The sequence below is a fragment of the Falco punctatus genome, assembly GCF_963210335.1.
Source record: "Falco punctatus genome assembly, chromosome: 12".
NCBI lineage: Eukaryota > Metazoa > Chordata > Aves > Falconiformes > Falconidae > Falco > Falco punctatus.
Genome location: NC_137592.1, coordinates 28,451,528 through 28,471,211, shown reverse-complemented (window position 1 = coordinate 28,471,211; position 19,684 = coordinate 28,451,528). Strand labels below are relative to the sequence as shown.

The 19,684-nt window shown below is 45.5% G+C and overlaps 1 protein-coding gene across 1 annotated transcript in view; it reads left to right on the top strand.

Annotated features, from left to right (window-relative positions):
- The first annotated feature begins 1,890 nt into the window (after positions 1–1,890).
- ACBD3 (acyl-CoA binding domain containing 3) overlaps positions 1,891–19,684 on the top strand; it is a 19,728-nt gene continuing 1,934 nt past the window's right edge. The window contains exons 1-7 of the mRNA XM_080408746.1: positions 1,891–2,191; positions 9,714–9,855; positions 10,901–11,041; positions 11,785–11,943; positions 13,958–14,132; positions 17,387–17,579; positions 18,569–18,853. Coding sequence (XP_080264872.1) covers positions 1,933–2,191; positions 9,714–9,855; positions 10,901–11,041; positions 11,785–11,943; positions 13,958–14,132; positions 17,387–17,579; positions 18,569–18,853 — 1,354 coding nt within the window. The 5' untranslated portion in view covers positions 1,891–1,932. The remainder of the gene's footprint in view (positions 2,192–9,713; positions 9,856–10,900; positions 11,042–11,784; positions 11,944–13,957; positions 14,133–17,386; positions 17,580–18,568; positions 18,854–19,684) is intronic.

Here is a 19,684-nt window from a genome sequence, read left to right as displayed (position 1 = left end):
GGAACTTTAAGATTAATCTCACTATGGATTAAACCATAGAATTGATGCCATAAGAAAATACTTATGAGGCACAAACTCCTCAAGCCAAGCAGGAAATGTGTCAGATCAAAACTCTGAAAAGGGATGTTTTAATACAAGTGAATTTATAAATGAACTAATAAATCTTAAAGTGAAGTTGGATCTGATGCTGAAGAGACAGACTTGTAAAGCAGGATGCGGGCTTGTACAAGGAGATAAAATTGTCTGTTCTGCTATTAGTATGGTCCATGAAGAGCACCAAATAAAGAGTCAGTATGGAGAACTGTTGTGCCCTGGAGAGCTCCAGCTGTCAAAAAAGGATGGTACACTCTTGTTCTACAGGTTTTGGCAGGAAAAAGCAAACAATATGGTGTTATCCTCAATCAAAAAAACCCAAACCCAAAATGCTAGTGAAGAAACTACAAAGGATTTCAAATTGCTTGTAAAATTTCTTTTGAAGCTTAGATGAGTCACCATCTGAATCAAATTCTGCCCAATTTGTAGTAAACAGCACCCTGTGTGGCACTCACTCTCTCAAGAAACACTAACTGGAAATGAAGTACTTTAAATTAAAGCTTTATGTTTCTTCTCCCTTTCACCCAAAGGCTTCAAAGCACTTTATAAGCGTGACAATAAAACCTCTCCAGCATTCCTGAGGGATGAGCAGATGGATCTAAAACTACCTTGAACAGCAGATAAACTCTTAGACGTGTGACTTACTGCAGGAGACAATCCCAGAAATGGGCGGCAGGCTTCAGGGAAGCACTGGGGACAGGGGGCTCCTACATGCAACCCAGATTTTCACGAAGTTGCAGAGCTTTGCGGTTCTCTTCCTTTGCATCGCCTTCATGAACCACCAGACAGGGATGATGCACCTCCCAGGCGTGCAGTCTGCATCTTGGTTTGGGTGAGAAATGTGACCAACAGCACTTCATGCTAATGCAGTCTTTCCTGAAATCCTGTGAGGAGGATCACTTTGTGCTGGGAATTAACCTCCTTAGCTTTGCACGGGAACAACGCTCTCCCCTTGCATAGCACATGATAACAGTATTATTGTGAATGGTGTTTCATGGTCACAAGGGAGTGAGCTAATTGCAGATACAGCTCTTGGAGAAGTAATTGCCTTGTACTTTTTTCTTCCTCTGGCTCATGTCTTTTCCTTTGTGAGGAGGCCTGAAGCACGTTTCCCGAGAGAAGAGTGAGAGGTCTGTGGCAGACCTCATGCCACTTTCCAGCTGGAGCAAAAGGCTTTCAATCTGTGACACAGAGCTGTTGAAAAGTCATTATTCCCTTACATAAAGCATGCAAACAGTGCACGCAGAGCGTTCAGCGGCACTGCCGCGAACACTCACGTAGCCTCCCGCACCGCGGGATCAGAAGGCTGCGGCGGTGGAGGGCCTGCCACCAGGGGCAGGCAGCCCACACGGTTATGGTGAGAGCCGGGCTGCTGCCCCGGGCAGCTCCGCCGGCCCCGCTCTCCGAGGGGCTGAAGCAGCCCGCCACAGGCGGGTGCCCCCGGGGCGGCGGCAAGGCGGGAACCGGGGGCTGCGAAGCGCTGCGAGGCGCTGCAAGGCACCGTGAGGCCGGCGGGCCCCGGCGGGCGGAGCCTCCCGCTGCCAGGCCTGGCCGCCCCGGCCTGCTCCAGCCCGACAGCAGCGCCGGCCCGAGGAGGAGCCGGAACCGCCGCCGCCCCGAGGAGGGGCCGGGCCGGGGCCACCACCAAGCCAACAGAGCCCGCGGCTCCACCGCTCGCCTCAGGCGGCTGGCGAAGGGGCGGGGCCTCGGGGCGGCCGTCGGCGAGGGGTGGGCGTGTCGCGGGCGGGACCGGAAGTTCCGGGTCGGAGGGGACAGGAAGTCGGGACGTGGCCGCCGCAGCGGAGCAGGAGGCGGAGGGCGGGCGGGAGGCGGTGGAGGATGGCGGTGGTGCTGAGCTCCGACCGGCTCGAGGTCTCGGTGGACGGGCTGACGCTGAGCCCTAACGCCGAGGTGCCGCACTGCGAAGCGCGGCTGGGGCAGGGGGAGCCCGCGGCGGGGCGGGGCCGAGCGGGCCCCGGCTCCCCGGGCGAGGCGGAGGTCGGCGGCGAGGCGGCGGAGGAGGCGGCGCTGAGCCTGGAGCGGCGCTGGGGCTTCGCGCTGGAGGAGCTGTACGGCCTGGCGCTCCGCTTCTTCAAAGGTGAGGCCGCCCGGCGACGTGGGCCGCACACCTCCCGCCGGCACCGGGGTGGCGAGGCGGGATCCGCCGCCTGCCGGGACGCCCTGGGCGGTGGCACCGGTCGCCTGTCCGCCGAGCCGGGCTGCGGGGCTCCACCTGTGCCCCGGGTCCCCCGAGAGCTGCGGGGGGAAGTGCCGGCGCGGCTCCGGGGCTCGGCGTGCCGGGCGCGGCGGCGAGCAGGGCTGAGCATCGTGTCCCGGCGGTCGGGGTGGCCAGTGGGGATGCGCTGGCCCTGGGGCGAGCGGTGAGCCGAGGCGGGGCGTCGGGCGAAGAGCCGGGAGGCAGCCCCGGGCCGCTCTGTGCCCGCTCCGCGGGGCCGGGAAGGCGTTTCCGAGGGTTTGCACCACCCGACCTAAAAACGGAGCAAAAAATTTAAAACCCTCGTTTGTGGCGTGTGAAGAAAAAACCTTGCCAATGTGGGCGAGGAGTGTGCTGCTTGGGTGTCGTGGAGTCAGCTGCCAGCCGGGATGCTGGCGGGAGGTGTCGTGCCGTCTCCACAGGATGCGAACTTCAAGTCTGGCTTTGCCGCTCCGTGTGCCGTCACGACTCCAGCTGGCAGCTGTGCGAGGGAGCCATCAAATACCCAGGGCGTGGACCTGCAGCGTTTGTCTTGGGAATCCCCTGTAGCCAGGTTTGCTTCCGTAGGAAGCTGGAGGTACCTTGCCACACTGGCTTTCCTCAAGAGGAGGAAATCGACTGTGGTTTGCTGAGGAAGAGCTGTGCTCGTTGTAGCACTACGTTGTGTTTGAGCACCTTGCAGCGATGTGTGGCTCTGCTGGCTTCCAGGTGGCTGCTGCTTAATTTTCGGCTGCTGCTTAATGTGGGGTGTCTAGCAACATGCCTGTGCTAGGGAAGATCCAACTCTACTTGGAAAGGTCAGTCTTGTGGCAAGCAGTTGATAGATGACAGCTCCCCTCCCCCAGGAAGGCTGCCTCTTCTGAGGGCGAGCATACTGGCAGGTGGAAACTGTGCTAGAAGGACAGAGTTGTCTGTTTTCTTCAGTTTGGCTGACCTGCACCCTGATCGTTGTTAGGAGTATGTAAGGCTCTAAGCAGTTTTCTTAACCCTTGCTTCTTTGACCCTGTTACGATGCCTGTCCACAAAGCAGTTTTTCTGTTAGCATGCTAACATGCAGAGATTTTTTAAGTGCAAGAACCATAAGGGATCATAAGGGTCTTGATCTTTTTTTTTTTTTTTTTTTTTTTTTCTCCCCTGTGTCAGAAGCTGATGCAACCAGGTGTCAGGTTGTGGAAGCTGTCTCTTCTCTCTCTTTCTCCTTTCTGTATAACAAGCTACTTGAAAGAGTTCTGGTTTGGTTTAATGAGCATTTGTTCTTAAAATGTGGTGCAGAAAGAAATACATCTGCAGTAGCAAGTTCTTTATCTTAGTTGACTGTGGTCTTGAATTTAATAATCTACTGAAACCTGTATTTACAGTGTAAAAATTACACAGTGTGAATGGGCTTATCTAGACTGCTGCTAATCTATGTCTGTTATATCTCTTGTTTTAATGAAATTTATGTTCTACCTTCATCTCTGCTTGGATCATGAAAAGTCAGTGGAGTGTTACTTGTGTCTAGGTTCCAGTTCCTTGTGTTGTCTAAATGGTGGGGGTTTTGTTGCTTTCCTTTTAATGAAAGCTTAATCTCCACGTTTCAACTTACTGCTGCTCTTTTTTTTTAACTTTCTGCAATTTCTTCTAACGCATGGTTTTGCTCATAAAAGGAAATTTTTCTCCATTGCATAGAGTTGTCAGCCTTTTCAAATGAAGACCTTGTTCCTCTATCCTTATGGCTGGAATAAGTCAAATGAAGTCATTGCCCATACTTTCATCTTTAGTTTTTTGCTGAAAGTGCCGTAATGTGAAGATTTCTATTTATAGATGTGATGGTGAGTTACAGGAGCTTGTAATACTTGGATTACTGATTCTGCCAGCTGATTCTATATCTGTATGGCTCTGAAAATAATTGATCTTGTTTCCAAATTATTTTCATGCATCCACTGTCAAAACAACTGTGGGAGTGGGCATGCATGTTTTGCAGCCTTGTAGGTGCCAAGGAACAAATACAGATTCCTCTGTTACTTCAAGAAGCAACATAGGAGGTATCTGAAGGTTGACCCATGTTAATAGGTCAGTGCTGAGATCCTGTTCCTGATAATTTCTCTAAAAACTATACTGACTTGGAGATGAGGGTGTCTTTTGGAAAATGTTATCTGTCTTAAAGCTAGTTGATATCCGTGCCTTGGTGTATGATGTTACCTACTCACACAGCTACCATGGAACAAACACGTGACTCCGGGCAGCGCTTGTTTGGGGAAGGACGGTATCTGTGTGATGGGTGGAAGGAGCTCGGGTCAGGATATTAGAGGAGTCCCTGTGCGAGGTCAAAGGCTAAGCAGCATTCGCTAGTTACGCAGCTTCCTTTCTGCTTCAGTGTGCAGACTGAGTTGTCTGGTTTTAATGCGTGATGTGCTTTCTTCCTAGAAGAGTTGAATCTGATCAGAATACTTCGGATCTGCTTATTACGATGACTGCTAACACTTGTCTGTGGTGGCATTTTGCATGTAGCAGGGTTGCTGGAAGACAGGACAGGGTGGGAGTGCGTATAAACAATGTGAAAAACACAACTGAAACTGGGCTAGGATATTAAGAGTCTCAAAAGCTACTTTAGTCTTTCTCTGATGAAGACAAGCAGATCTAAAATGCATGACCCTGGGTCACTTCAACTGCGAGGCCTTAGGCTGTGCAGAGGACGTGCACTAGCTTTTTTTAGCATCCATAATGGCTTGTGAAGAAAGCTTTTTAGAATAACAGGGGCATAGAAAGTGGATGGTTAATAGTGTTCCGGTCTATTTTTCCCTGAGAAATGAGAGCCTTCCTTGCAATACGCACCCTTTCACTTACTCCTCTGTTAAGCCTAGTTCAGGTCAACCAGCGTTGTGGTTGCCATTCAGAAGCTGCTCTGCTGTGCTGGATCCAGTGTACAGCGGAGAACACAGTCACATTGCTGAAATGGGTATGTTTGTTTCGGACAGTCCGTAATGGCGTGCCCTGGGGCAGCTGCCAGCGTAGAAGTGTCTCTGACAATTTATTGTGCATGTTGAGCTGGTACTGGCTACCCCAGTGAGGGTAACTTGTGCAGGGTGGAAGCTGCATCCTGCTGAGGGGGTGGCTTGCATAGCTCTGCCAGCATCCCAGTATCAGCCTGGCTTTATGGTTCTCCACATCCTGTCATCAAAATACCATTGTACCCACCCTTCAATATATGACAGTCCCAGACGTGTTCATGCGTTGTCTGAAGTGATTTGCAGTGTGGCACATCTGAGTGGACAGTATACAAACCGTATCGGTTTGGTATGTAAAAGCTCTCCTGGTATGTTAAGTAGTCTAACTTTGACTGCTCCAAGTTTTTCCCCTTATCCCAACAAGAATGCATCTTCACTATCAGCAATACATCATTCTAACTTAATTGTTTGACTTCTTTTTTTTTTTTTTTTTTTTTGAGGGCTAATTTGATGGCATGATTGTAATTTGTAAGTTAAATAGGCTCTTGTTTTCAGGAATATGAAAACCTCTCTAACATCTATGTTTGATGTGAAGTTGAGCTTTGATCATGTTTAATTGGAAGGGCTGGTTGGTAACTTCAACATCTCCAGCAGAGGAGAATTAGGAGCGTAAGAGCGTGTACTGGGAACAGCAGGCAGCGATTCAGTTCTTGAGCTTCTCAGTTTTAGTTTTGCTTATTAAAATTTTGTAAATGAATGCCATTAACATACGTGACTTCTGCTTTTAAAAGCTACAAGGTGAAACATTGCGCTTCAGACTATTTTCTAGCTTCTTCTAGATAACTGGACTGAATGCTATCCCGTGGGAACTGGGCATTTAGAGAGAGTGCAGTAAGTGAAGTTGAAGTGGAAAGCTGCTCTTACAGGGGGAAAAAATCTGGTGTTACATAGGAGTAACAGTATCTTGTATGATGCAGTCTCTTAAGCCTATTTCTTAAACTCACTTGATTCTTAAATTTGCAGTTTTATACCAATTCATGTCAATGGTGCACAATGCCAGATAGTGCCATAAGCCTCTGTTACCTGCTTTTCAACTTTCTGTTGTGTTTGCATGTCGACAAAAACTGTGGGCTTCAAGCACACGGTTGATTACCTGTAGTGCAAGGAGGGTCATTAGTGTTTTGAGTACTGGTTTTCTGGAGTATTCAGCTGAGTTGCCCTCCATGGATCTCAGTTTTGTGGGGAGCAAGCAGAGCAAGCAGCTGCTGTTAAGGAGAGCTGCCGTAACAGGATAGCTGTTGTGGGGGTGGGAATTGCCCTTTCAGGGGTGACAATGCAGTGTGGTTTCATGGCACACATCAAGGCCTGAGCTTGCAAAGAGTGGGAGCCAGTCTTGCTCTGCTCTGGGTGAACTACTTCATGTCATTAGTGAAGTACGTGTGTGTATATGGGTGCTTGCTGCAGAATGCCTAAAGCATCGTAGGTCCATAGCCTGCCTCGTTCATGGCACCATTCCCTAAACCTCTGCTTGTAGAGTTCGGTCTGTTCGTGGCTGCCGCTTAAGCACAGAGTTCAGTTGACTACAGAAATTGCCATTTCGGGTGAATGATGATTGGCAGTATTATCAGGGAAGAAGTCTTCTAATCTGTAAGAAAGCTGAGCCTTTCTTTGGCCCTGTTGGGCCAGGCGTACCGGTGGCATAGGGAGGGTTTTATAGTTGCTGTACTACTCCTGTGCCCATCCTTTGGATTTCTCAATGTGTTCCCTAGAGCTCTTTGGTGTTCTTCAGCCTCTTGACAGCTGTATTAGACATGTGTGTAATAGGTACTTAAATGGTACGTTCACGGATGCTTGAATAAATCTGGCACTTCTACTTGTCTGGACTCATTAATGCTCTTTTTTGGCATATTTGATTCTGCACATGGCTTCAGGTCCTCTGGTTCAGTTTAACAACACTTCCAAATTTTTGGGATAATTATACAGCGTGGTTCATGCTGAATAATTCAACTGAAAAATAGCTAGTATACAACTTTGTTCTCTTGACTGGCTCCAAATATTTTTCTGAGAGCTTGCTTCTAATCTGTATTATCTACAAGTCACTGAATGCCTGTCTCATATTTTTCTCATCTGTCTGTTTTCCTCTCTTATCTAGTTTGTTTGTTTTTCTTCCCTTGGGTCACCGTTATTTGTAAACACAGATTTTTGGTTTCCCTTGACAGTTAGCGCTTGAGGTCTGACTTCTCTGTTTTGTGAAAATGCAGATGTGCTGTGTATAGCATGGGAAACAGCATTATTTTTTTTTTTTTCCCCTTTAACCCTCTTCAGAAGTGTGTTCGAGTGCTGACGGTGTTGGCTTGCTTAGGTAGCAGCCTAGTACAGCAAATGGCTGGGGGCTCTGACAAACAGCTGTCGGTACACAGCTTGTACAAGGCAAACCATGCTGTAGGGACCCCTTTGAGAAGAGTACTTTGCTTGGAAGCCTGGCAAAATCTGTGTGGTACCCTTATCAATCGACTTGCTTTTAAGCACGCTGCCCCAGAATATTAAGTATGATTTCCAAGTGTGTGCTGTTTAATGGAAGTGCTTGCTACCCAATATGCAAATTCTGAGTTAAATGTGAAGTGTGAAAGAAATGAGGAGAAGCCAAAGGACTCTGTGTGGCCTGAGAGCAGGAGCTCTGAGACCCAGGGACAGAGCTTACCAGGACGCGGTGATCTGCAGCTCTTAAGGATCACAGACTTGGGGTGGGAAGTGACTTCTGGGAATCAAGTTTAACCCTCCTGTGCAGACCAGGCTTCTCAGGACTCTGTCTGGGTTTTGGATATCTCCAAGGATGGAGACTTCAAAACCTCTCTGTGCATCCTGTTCCAGTGCTTAATCACTCTCACAGTTTAAGAAAAAAAAAAAGCAAGCCCCCTTCTTAAGCATAGGTGGAGTTTCCTATGTTTCAGTTTGTCTGCTGCTTCTTGTTGTAAGGTTGTGTGATATTGGGAGAAGAGCAAATACTTGAGATTCTGGAAGAGTGGAGTGGACCTCTAGGAATGGATAATAAACAATTAAATGTTTACCTTCCTAATTCTTTGATTCTGGCTTTAAAACAAATGGCATGCACATAGTGGTTCCTTGTGATGTTTTAACTGAGTCAGTTCAGTAACATACTGAACTTACTCTGTCAAAAATAGAGCTTTTTGCTGTGACCTGCAAACACTTTTCCTCAGGGGTTGTTTCCAATTTTCAGAAGCATTTGCTCGGAGTTTTTCAGTAAGCCATAGTAGTGGTATTTCCCCTACTCCTTTGCTCTGAGATTTGCTGCTTTTCCTGTTAATAACTCTGTTCACAAGCATCAGTTGAGCAATTTTGCAATCTGTAAACGTCAGCCCTAAAATTTGGGTGTGAATCGGACTGCTCAGACTGGGGCTGTAAACAGCTTGCTCTGAAAGAGAGCTGGGAACCAGTGGCAGCTGTGCCTGCAGTTCCTGACACATGGAGAGCAGTTAGAGTACAGTCATGTGGAATGAGGAAGCTATTACCAGAGGTAAACAATAGTCGTTTCAGCCTTCCAAAAGGAGATGATGCTTTTTTATTTATTCTCCTGTTCAATAAAAAGGTCGTTTCTTAATGAGCAGTGTAATTTTCAATAGCAGTGCCTGTTGCTTAATTCGTTTTGACAGTTTAAGTGTACTGAGGTAAGTCCTAGCTGACTCATTCGTACATCGTTTTAAGTCAAGGCAAGTCGTCTTGCCAGTAAGTGTGGTGGGATATTACCAGGACCACTTCAGGAGGTGTTGGTGTGGAGTTGTTGGAATTCTGATTATGTTCAGGCTTCTGTTGCTTGTGTCACATGGCCAGAGCCTTCTGCACGTGTTGGTGCTGATGGGGTCACCTCTGAGACTTTTCATTGTGAGGGGTTATTCCAGCTGCCTTGGCAAAGTGCAGCAATCATGTTCCCTCAAGGAAAACTCCCATAATTCTGATTTATTTTTTTTCTTCTCTGCAGTTTTCCTTGCCCTAAACCTTGCTTGTTCCGCTTTCATTGATGTGGAGAGCATGAAAGGAGAGCAATCTATAAAGTTAACATCACATCTTTCTTTGTGGAAATTCCTTCCTATCCACTCTACAATAGACTTGGCAGACACATTTGAAATCAAGTTAAGGTTTTTAAATATTTGTGAGATACAGATCCATATGGTATAATGTTCAACTAATTAACATAAATATTTATGTCACAACTTATTAGCTGAGGTTGAATATAGATGGTATGATGAAAAACACAATTAAGTTTTAGCAGCTGAAGCAGATGTGCTGCTTCTGGACAGATCTATATTTGAATAGAACTGACAATTTGTCTAACCTTTTGTGACTTCTCTTATTCTTTTTTTTTTTTTTTTTTACAGAGGAAGTCATGGTAGTGGTTATACAAAATGTTCTTTGCTATCTTTAGCTTAATTAATCGCAACACTGAAATTTTTTTTCTGCAGAAAAAGATGGCAAGGCCTTTCATCCAACATATGAAGAAAAACTCAAACTTGTGGCACTGCACAAGCAGGTTCTGCTGGGACCTTACAACCCTGACACTTGCCCTGAAGTTGGATTCTTTGATGTGCTGGGGAACGATAGAAGGTAAAAGGGCTGGTGCTCTTACTGGTCTTAACTCTGCTTTTCCTGTCTGAAGATAACATCATCCAATTTCCCCAATGAGACAAGTATGTGGGTTGCCTCGACACATGTGCATGGTAGTGGAAAGTGAGAGTGGCCTCTTCAAATACACCGTAGAAATCTGAGTCACAGTTCAGTGAAGGAGCTAACAGAAGGTTGTTGGGTTTTGGCCAGCCCCATTAGGAAAAGCTGCTCTGCTGTGCTAACAGTCCAGTTTCTCGTAGCAGTTTAAGACTCAGTTAGCTGTGTGTCAGTGTGCAGGCCCGCGTTTCATCCAAACCACGCCAGGGTTACAGCAGGCAAAGCCCTTTGCCGGTGGTAGCAGCAGTCGCCATAGCTTTTGCTAATGCTCCAGATAACTTCTGATACCAGATACCTGATGCATGCAAACTCTTGATTGAATTTTTGACATCTGGGCAGTCTCAGGCTTGTCTCTTGTATTTCTTGCAGTTCAGGCTGCACTTCAGGTGTTCGTTGTTGCTATTTCTAGTGTGAAGGCCATGTGCGACACAGCACTGGCTTCTTGGAGCCGGACCCAGCGCACTGCTTTTGCCCAGATGGATGTAGCTTTCCTTTAGGAGGAGCCAGGCTGTTCCATTCAACTAACTGAAGCACTAGAATCGATCGTTGTTACAGTGTTTGTTCATCCAGGAAAATGTATGCATATTTTCCCACAAACTTTAGTGAAAGAAGGGTGAAAAATAATTCAGGTTCATCTGTAGCTGGGAAGTTTCTGGATGTAGTTCAGAATTTTAAGTAGGGTTGATGGTATGTATGAGACTTCCTATAAGCACTTAATTATGCCTGTTTGAAAGAGTTGTTCTGGTGCAGGCAGGCGAGAGCACTGTGCTGTCTTTGGGAAGAAGTTGTTGGTTCTCTGAAACTGCCTATGATCAAGTTTGGTCCCTGTGCACCCAGCTTTTTTTTTTTTTTTAGATGGGTTATCAGAGTTCACTACTGACTTGAAAAGAGTTGAGTCTTCTGTTATTTCAGCTGATTTCTCTCTCAGGAAGGAATGGGCTGCCCTTGGAAACATGTCAAAGCAGAAAGCTATGACAGAATTTGTGAAGCTCCTGAATAGGTGCTGCCACTTGTTTTCAACGTATGTCACTTCCCACAAGATAGAGAAAGAAGAACAAGAAAAGAAAAGGTAATGTTTGAGTCCTTTGGTGTTGGAGTGTATTGTGTGTAACTCGCCCTATGGGCAGTATCACAGCTAGCTTAGGCTGAAGTTGTCTTGGGAAGAGAAATGCTTGAAGTTTAGGTGGCTGTGGTGCCATATGATCTCTTTAAGTGGTTTTACTTTGCCTGTAATGAATGATTGTTTCTGAGGTGAAGACACCTGCAATACAAGGGGGTTTTAAGCTTTTGGTGCTACTGTCATCTGCTTCACAAAATACCTGCCCTGATACGTCTGTGGACTAAACGTGTTCAGAACATGAAATTGTCAGGTGTTTTAAACTGCTCTGCTAGTATGGGTTAGCAATTTGAGAAAGACTATCTTCTACTATTATTTATGTATCATGTGATTAATAAACTATAGCATCCATGTAATTACTGAATATATGTTAAAGCTTGGAAGATGCGTTTAAGGTTTTCGGGCAACTTTTTCTGTTGCACTCTCTGACAGATAGTATGCTAACAGGTTAAATGAATATCAAGTTACGATACATCATTTTTACTTGTCATGCTGCAGAGTGCAGTAAAACTAAAAAGTAATGTGACTTCTTCTTGTGTCCAGTAAGACGCTTCTCCAGGCCAATTTAAGTGGGAGGAGATGATACCAAACAAAAAGCCTTTTTGGGCAGGCAAAAGGCAGGTTGCAGCATGTTAAAAATAACTCATCCTAGGATTGTAGGAATGCTGAAATAGCTTACTGAGTGGATGTTGCAGAAGAGAAGAGGAAGAACGAAGGCGACGTGAAGAAGAGGAGCGTGAGCGTTTACAAAAAGAAGAAGAAAAACGTAGGCGAGAAGAAGAGGAAAGACTGAGAAGGGAAGAAGAAGAGAGGAGGAGAATAGAAGAGGAGCGACTTCGGATGGAACAACAGAAGTGAGTAGCTGAAACAAACAACGCTTCAAAGAAAATAGCTGCCTTAAAATTGAGGCAATTGTATCTAACTGATTAAACAGTTAATGCTAGAATTGAATGCCTGAAGTTCAGAGCACTCAAGTCTGGCAGTGACATTTGCATCCTTAGTTAAGGGGGGGTCAGTTTGCAGAGAGTAATTATCCTGTTGTGTTACTGTATGCAGCCTTCTCAGATGAAAGTGCCAGAGAAGCTTTCTTTAAAGAGAAGCTCTGGAGGCTTTTGGGTTCAAGAGTTGCACCTCCTGAAGACTTGCGGCTCTGCTTCTTAAATGATTAATGCTGCGCTCAACCGAGCAGAGTGAAATGTCCAGCGGGAAGCGTTGTTTGAACTGTCACTTGAAAGTTTCTATCCCTTCACAGGAGGCGGAGCCTTGCAAAAAGGATAAGGGCACTTCAGTGGGGTGTTTTGAATGCATGGCTGAAATTTTCTAACATGGTAGTCTTAACACTACCTCCTTAAAGGCACTCCCTCTCTTGGAAGTGTAGATCTCATTTGTATGCTGACAATCACTGGATCTTACCACCTTTCTAAAAGAAATACACAATTTGTGTTCAAATACACTTAATCTCTGTTTAGCCTGAAGTAAATTGTTTCCTTAGAATATACAGCTCTAGTTGTTTTTCATTGTTCCCATCACATTCAGATGGAGAAAACATGGATCTAGCTTTGCACACGTGTTTAAGAGAATAGTAAATCACCAAAGCTGTTCCATATCCATCAGCAACCGTTTTCCATAATAAAACTGTCTTCACAGGGGGTGTCTCTGAAGTAGATCTTGCACTTGCTATGTAGTGGTTTTAAGGAGCAAATAATTAATCCACAAATTTTACTGTTTGTTTAACGTGGTGAGAGCCAGAGAAGTGTAAAATACAGACATAAATGAACAGAGAATACAATAAAAAATGTTGCACAGCACTAAGTAACAAGAAGTGTGGCATGCCTTGAAGTTAAGAGATTATTTTTTTTTTTCATTAATAGCAGTTGTGTATTAAGTGGTTGTAGCAGGTTACAAAGAGAAAGAGCTTAGACAGAAAGAGAATGTGGATACATACATACATACAGGCCAAGTGTATCTAAACTGGTCATAGTTTGCTGAAGAGTAGTACATTTTGCCCTTTAGGATATTGAACCAGTCCTAATACTGGAGCTTTTAGAGGATGTTTTTTTGGGGAAGGAAAGAAACCTGCGTGTTTGTGATACTACTTTCTTCCTCGGAAGATAGCTAGTCATTATGAACATATGTGAGACAGACCCTGGATCTAGCTGATAATTTTACTGTGTAGTTCGTTAGCCTTTTGTAGAGAGGAGAAAAACTTAGCCTGTGTGTAAGTAACCCATGTAATGTTCCTCCTGCAGTTTCACCAGTTCAGTTTATTGGAGGCGCAGATGCCCTATTTGGCAGCATCTTTTTTTCGTTCCTGAATTAGGCCACAGTCAGTCATGCTTTTCATATTTGTTTGCATACTCCTGGGAAATTAAGATAGTAATGTGGTGTGTTCTTCTTAGGTTTACCAAAATGCATTGGTGTGTTGTACCACAGCAGGATTGTTCTTACCAGCATGTGTAGAAGGGCTGCTAGAAGAATAGCTTCTACATGTTCTCTGGAAGAACCAAATGTGGGGGTTTTGCCTTGCTTGAGAAATTTAGTCGTGTGTTTTTGTAGCACTACGTCTTTGTCAGACTACAGATTGAGAATTATGTAAGAGGTCTTTTTTTAATTATTATTTTAACATTTGATGTTTTCAAATGTGGAGTAAAAATTGTTGCTTCCTTCTCTATATTCCCAGCATATCTTCTTGGCAAAATTTACATTGGCACGACCTCTGGGCTGTGCTCTATTATGTAGATTTGTTTTAATTGGTTTTCCCAGGAATTGAATTAACTGTCTTTGAGGCCATTTAAATCACTTAAGTACAGGATTCCCCCAGCATCATCAGCTGCTTGTAATCTTCATGCTCTCCTCCCACCGATCTAGGCAACAGATAATGGCAGCACTGAACTCCCAGACAGCAATCCAGTTCCAGCAGTATGCAGCCCAGCAGTACCCGGGCAACTATGAACAGCAGCAGATCCTAATTCGGCAGCTCCAAGAACAGCATTATCAACAATACATGCAGCAGTTGTATCAAGTCCAGCTTGCACAGCAACAGGTATGGCTGACCAGCTGAGAAACTTGGATTTTTATGTCCCAGGCTGTCCCTGGGAGGTGTTAACTTGCCTGCTGTTACCTCCTTGAAAAGATAATTGCTACAAGAGAGTGTTGTAGTGACTAATGCTGCTTCACATTCAAACACCAAAGCTCATTTAGTTAACCTTTTCAAGTAGTTTTCCGAGGCAGCCATTAGTTAAGAAAACTGTAGTAAGCAGCCTTTACTAATTACTTTGTTCGATATTATTCTTGGACGCCTGATGTGGAGTGCTCTGCTGCAGCATCAATTGTGTGTAACTCTGTGGGGATACAGACAGACCAGGGCATCTGAGCAGGAGCAGACCTGTTCAGGTGACTCTCCCTGTAGGGATCACACCTGAAGGTCTGTGTGGACCAGCAGGCTGTGGTCAGCCCTGGGTTTCCAGCTGAACGTGCATGTGCACTGCCACATGCGCTACTGGGTGATTGCTCCTCCCTGCCAACTTGAGCACTACTGACTTCTCTCTCCTTTTACATCTATTGTCTGATATCACTGGCTAATTAAGTCTCCTGCTTGTGATTTGGGTGGGAGGATAGACTTTTGTATTGCTGGTAGCAATGGGTGGCAGTAGGATGTGACTTCTTTGCAAAGGTTTTGTGCCTGGGCTTGGAAGGCTACTTTTCTTTAGGTGAATTTTGCGTATCTGGCAAATGTGCTGTATTCACATCTCAAGCTATTTTAAAGTTTAAGAATGTCTTAAACACATGTAAGCCAGACTTCAGACACCAGTGCATCTGACTTCTCTGGGCAGGACCTGAATCTTGAATGGCCTATAACTGCCAGCCTGAGGTCTGTTGTTCTTGAGCTAAAGACTTAAAATTCAGGAACTAATTTCGCATTAAGTCATTTGTATTTTGACAAGGCTGACACCTCCAAAGAACTGTCCAAGGAAGGAATCCATGTGAATATCATGAAGTTCAGCGAGGCCAAGTGCAAGCTCCTGCACCTGGTACCAGTACAGACTGGGGGATGAATGGACTGTGAGCAGCCCTGCAGAGATGGACTTGGGGACACTGGTGGATGAAAAACTGGCTATGAGCTGGCAATGGGCTCTTGCAGCCCAGAAGGCCAACCATATCCCGGGCTGCATAAAAAGTGTGGTCAGAAGACTGAGGGAGAGATGTGCTTCTCCCTCTCAGCTCTCATCAGACCCCACCTGGAGCCCTGTGTCCAGCTCTAGGGTCCCCAGTGCAAGAAAGACTCTGGACCTGTTAGAGCTGATCTGAGGAGGGCTGCAAAAATGGTCGGAGAGTTGGAGCACCTCTCCTGTGAAAGAAGGGCTGAGAGCATTGGGGTTGCTCAGCCCAGAGAAGAGAAGGCTCCGGGGAGACCCTATTGCAGCCTTTCAAGACTTAAAGGAGGCTTGAAAGAAAGACTGAGAAAGACCTTTTTACCAGGGCCTGTAGTGACAGGATCTGGGGCGATGGTTTTAATCTGAGAGAGTGTAGATTTAGGTTGGACATAAGGAAGAATATTTTTTTTTATGAGAGTGTTCAGATGCTGAATCAGGTTAGCCAGAGAAGCTGGTGTCCCTGCCCATGGCCAGTGGGTTGGACTAGGTAATCTTTAAAGATCCCTTCCAACCCAAAGCATGATTTGAAGTGATGTAGGAAAGTCAGAGGCTTCCTGTCCTGTTATAGTTGCGCTTTAAGCTTAATGACACCTTGGTACCAGTGCTCTGGTGTCATAGTGGTAAGCAAAAGCTATAGCCTCATCAGTCATGTCCTCGATGCCTTCTGTAATTGATAACTGCCCCCTTGAGACTGAGGTGTCTGCCCCCTTGAGACTGAGACACTGCTGCCAGTTTTCTTCAGTGCTATCAGCACTGGCTCCTTTCAGTCATGGCTGGCTGCTTTCTGCATACAAAAGACTGATGCCCTCCAAGACCTGGGCAAAACAGCCTTTCCTTTATAGTGGCTTACAAAATAAGAAGTCTGCTGGGCAATGAAGCTTATCTTCCAAGTCTGTTTGGACAACTCTTGTAGAGGAAAGGATGAAAGACAAGCATGTAACAGCTAAAGTTACTTGATTCTACTTCAGACTTCCCTGAAGACTCAGGTAGCCTCTGTAACACTTCTGAGGAATACATCCTTTTTTGGATGCCTGTAACTCTGCAGCCTTGGGATCTGTTAGTGTAATTAAAAGTGCTGTTCTGTCATGGCTGCTTACAGATCAGCTTGTGTTACAACTAGTTCTGGCAAGGCTGTGTGCAGTAGTTCTCTAGAAAAGTTCTCGCCAGTTTACGTTGTCTCAGTGTGTGTAGCATGGCAGCAGTAGAAAGTAGATCTGTGCAGCATCTGTACAGTTGCTCAAATTTGAAATCTCATGTTTGGCTGTGTTGTCTTCATGCTCCTTCGGGATACCTATATTACATGCATTCATCAAAATCATGTGCTTATTAGGTTACTCTTTAAAGAATGGTACTGTCACTTACACCTCTTTCTCTGTCCCAACAAGAAAGCGTACGTAATCTGTACTGATATCCCCCTGCCCCTAGTTAAGCCTTGAAGGTAAAGGGGTAATGCAGCCTGCTCAAATCCAAAAGGATGTTTGTTGCCTTGTATAATTTCATTTTAGGTATATTTAATCCTTTGCACAGGGACAGCGTGGTAAATTCTATCTAAAGAGTTTCAATGTATGTAAGTCATGTTCTAAAAGCAGCACCTCTGAGCTTTAACGACTCTTCTTCCAGACCACTCACAGTCCTCGTAGCTCTTCATGCTTCCTGCTTTGATAGAGAGCCCCAATGAGCAGATTAACTCACAAATTGGCGAGTAGTTATTAAACCTTAAATACTTCCAGCTCTTCCTAGACCTGGATGAGCTCAGATTGGAACCCTTTCAGCCCACTGGTAAAAACCAGCAAACAAGTCATCGCTTTCAATTTTGAAGGGAGTGTTATAGGAATTACTGGAATGCAGAACTTCTGTAGTTAAGTGCAGGCGTTTGTGTGTGCCCTAATTAACTTGGAAGTTGAATCTTTTTGTTCAGCTTGTATTTGCCAGCCTAGAACAAAGTGACTTCACTCCCCTGATACGACGTACATGTAATTCTCACTGGTTAGTGTGTGCTGCGTCTGGTCTTTTATGTCAGCCCTCTTTGTGGGGTGCAGGGGGAAGTATTTTTGTCTTTAAAATGTCTTTATACCCTCTGCTGGAAGAGGGAGACATCTTGGGGAGGTTTTGGTGTTACTTGATTTAATTTCTGTCATTTTAGGCAGCCTTACAAAAACAGCAGGAGGCGGTTGTGGCAGCAACAGGGACACCCCTGACTACTGCATCAAAGGTGAATGCGCCTGCCCCAGGGGACACCCCATCCATTAATGGGCAGGCCAGTGCACATGCAGACAGCCCTGAAAAAGAGCTGGATCCAGAGGCTTTGGAAGAAGCACTGGAGAATGGACCAAAAGGTAGGACTAGCTAGACTCACTAATTAAAAAATAAATGGGTGCAAGCCTTTTCTGGGTTCACTGTGGCTCTTTGCTTGGCTTCACTGGGCTATGGAAGAGCTAGGTTTAATTCCTCGGTCCAGTTTCTCTCAAGGGAGAACAATATTGCACAGGCAAAACCCAGCTTTGTGGGCAGGGAAAGAGAAAGCAGCAGAAGCATTTCAGGCAAAGTGGACAGGATCCAGAACATCCTTTCACTCTTGACTTGAAGGAAAGGAGTGTAAAAGTTCTGGCAGGAAGCTCTTTGGTGCAGAAATATGTGCAATCTTATTTGAACTCAGATCAAAAATTTAGCCTTGCGGATTAAAATAAAGCTACATCCTTCTTGCTGTCTCGGAATACTGCCCTACCAGTGGCTTAGCCTGGTCCTGTGTGCAATCTGGACTGCTGTCCCCTCCCATTTCCCACCCCTGCCTTCCTCAAACAGCTTCTAGGAAGCTGTAGAAGCAGAGCAGGGAAAGTAGCCTCCCAGCAGCACTCTCATCACTGGTATTTCTGGTGTTGCCTCTATACTTTCATCCATAATCAGCAGTCCTCAAAAGACTTGCTTGGATCCCAGTACGGAACTGACACCAGCGCAGTCCCTGTCTGTGTAGCGAGGTGTTCAGTTATTTAGTCAGTATCTGGTAATTTCTAGACAAGTCCACAACTTCTGGTTCTGTCACATTAAAGATCTTTTCAGTGAAGGGTTTTGTGCAGTGTAACCCCATGTTTTCTGTGTAAGCGCTGTTGGCTTAAATATAACAGATGGGCAAACTGGTAGGACTTATGTGTGCAGTGTTAGATCTAAACTCATGCAAGTTTCAACTGTAAAACCAAACCAAACCCAATAATTACTTGGAAGCTACTTGGATGCTTGTGGCCCTCAAGTGCCCCTAAGGCACACTTAAGTATGCAGCATCAGTAACTGAAACAAGGCTTAACCAGAGTATTTCTTCCCCTCTCTCCAGATTCTGTTCCGGTGATAGCTGCCCCATCGATGTGGACACGACCCCAGATAAAAGACTTCAAGGAAAAAATCCGGCAGGATGCAGACTCTGTGATCACAGTGGGCCGAGGAGAAGTAGTTACAGTTAGAGTACCAACCCACGAAGAGGGGTCTTACCTCTTTTGGGAGTTTGCTACAGACAATTATGACATTGGTTTTGGGGTGTATTTTGAATGGACAGACTCCCCTAATACTGCAGTCAGTGTGCATGTCAGCGAATCCAGTGATGATGAGGATGAAGAAGAAGGTAAGCGTGCTTATTTATGTGAACTGCCAATCCTTCAGAGCTTGCCATGGGGGGGAAGACCCAACTGATTGTCTTGTGTAACTTCCTAGTTCCCCCAGCTTCCATCTAGCTGAAATCTGGCCTTTAATTTTGGATAGGAAGTGCAATTCTGAAATGAACTTCAGTCACTTGATTTGGTCATAGATAGGTTAAAGCATTTGAGGGTGGGGAAATCCTTTTCCAAAGTTTTAGTTACTGCTTAGTGTGCCCTCTCGTTCAAATCAGCAAGCTAGATTGAAACTGTGCCGTAATGGAGCATAATGGATCTGCACACTGAAAGTGTTAAGAAAAATCCTGCCCTGCTGTTCATCAACTTTTTCTAGGGAGGAAGTTTCCTTGAGGCTTCAGCAAAACAGCTTAAAAGAATAATTCCTGATAGTGGCCAGGGCACGAGTCACAGCTTTACCTATGGGGGAGTCTAGCATACCACCAGAGAAAATACGTTTTGAAATGAGCACGTGATTTGCGTACGAACTGCTCTGACATAGGAAGCAGCAGCCTTCTGGAGGGTATTACTGCTCAGTAGTTGGGAGCAGTCAGTGTGGGGTCATGTCTTATTGAACACTAGAGCTTGGCATCTCTACAAACTGACCCAGCTGTGCTGGGAAGATGGGTGTGGTGAGTTGTCAATATCAATATCGAACTGTAAAATTCATGGTAAAGTGAGCGTGCTTACTGTTCCTCCTGCTTTTGAATGCTTTAGCCACAGCTTTGGTATGAGCTCCTTCAACCCATCTGATTTTTAAACTAACAAAGAGTGCCTTGTCCGCTACAGATCAGTCTGACTTTCTC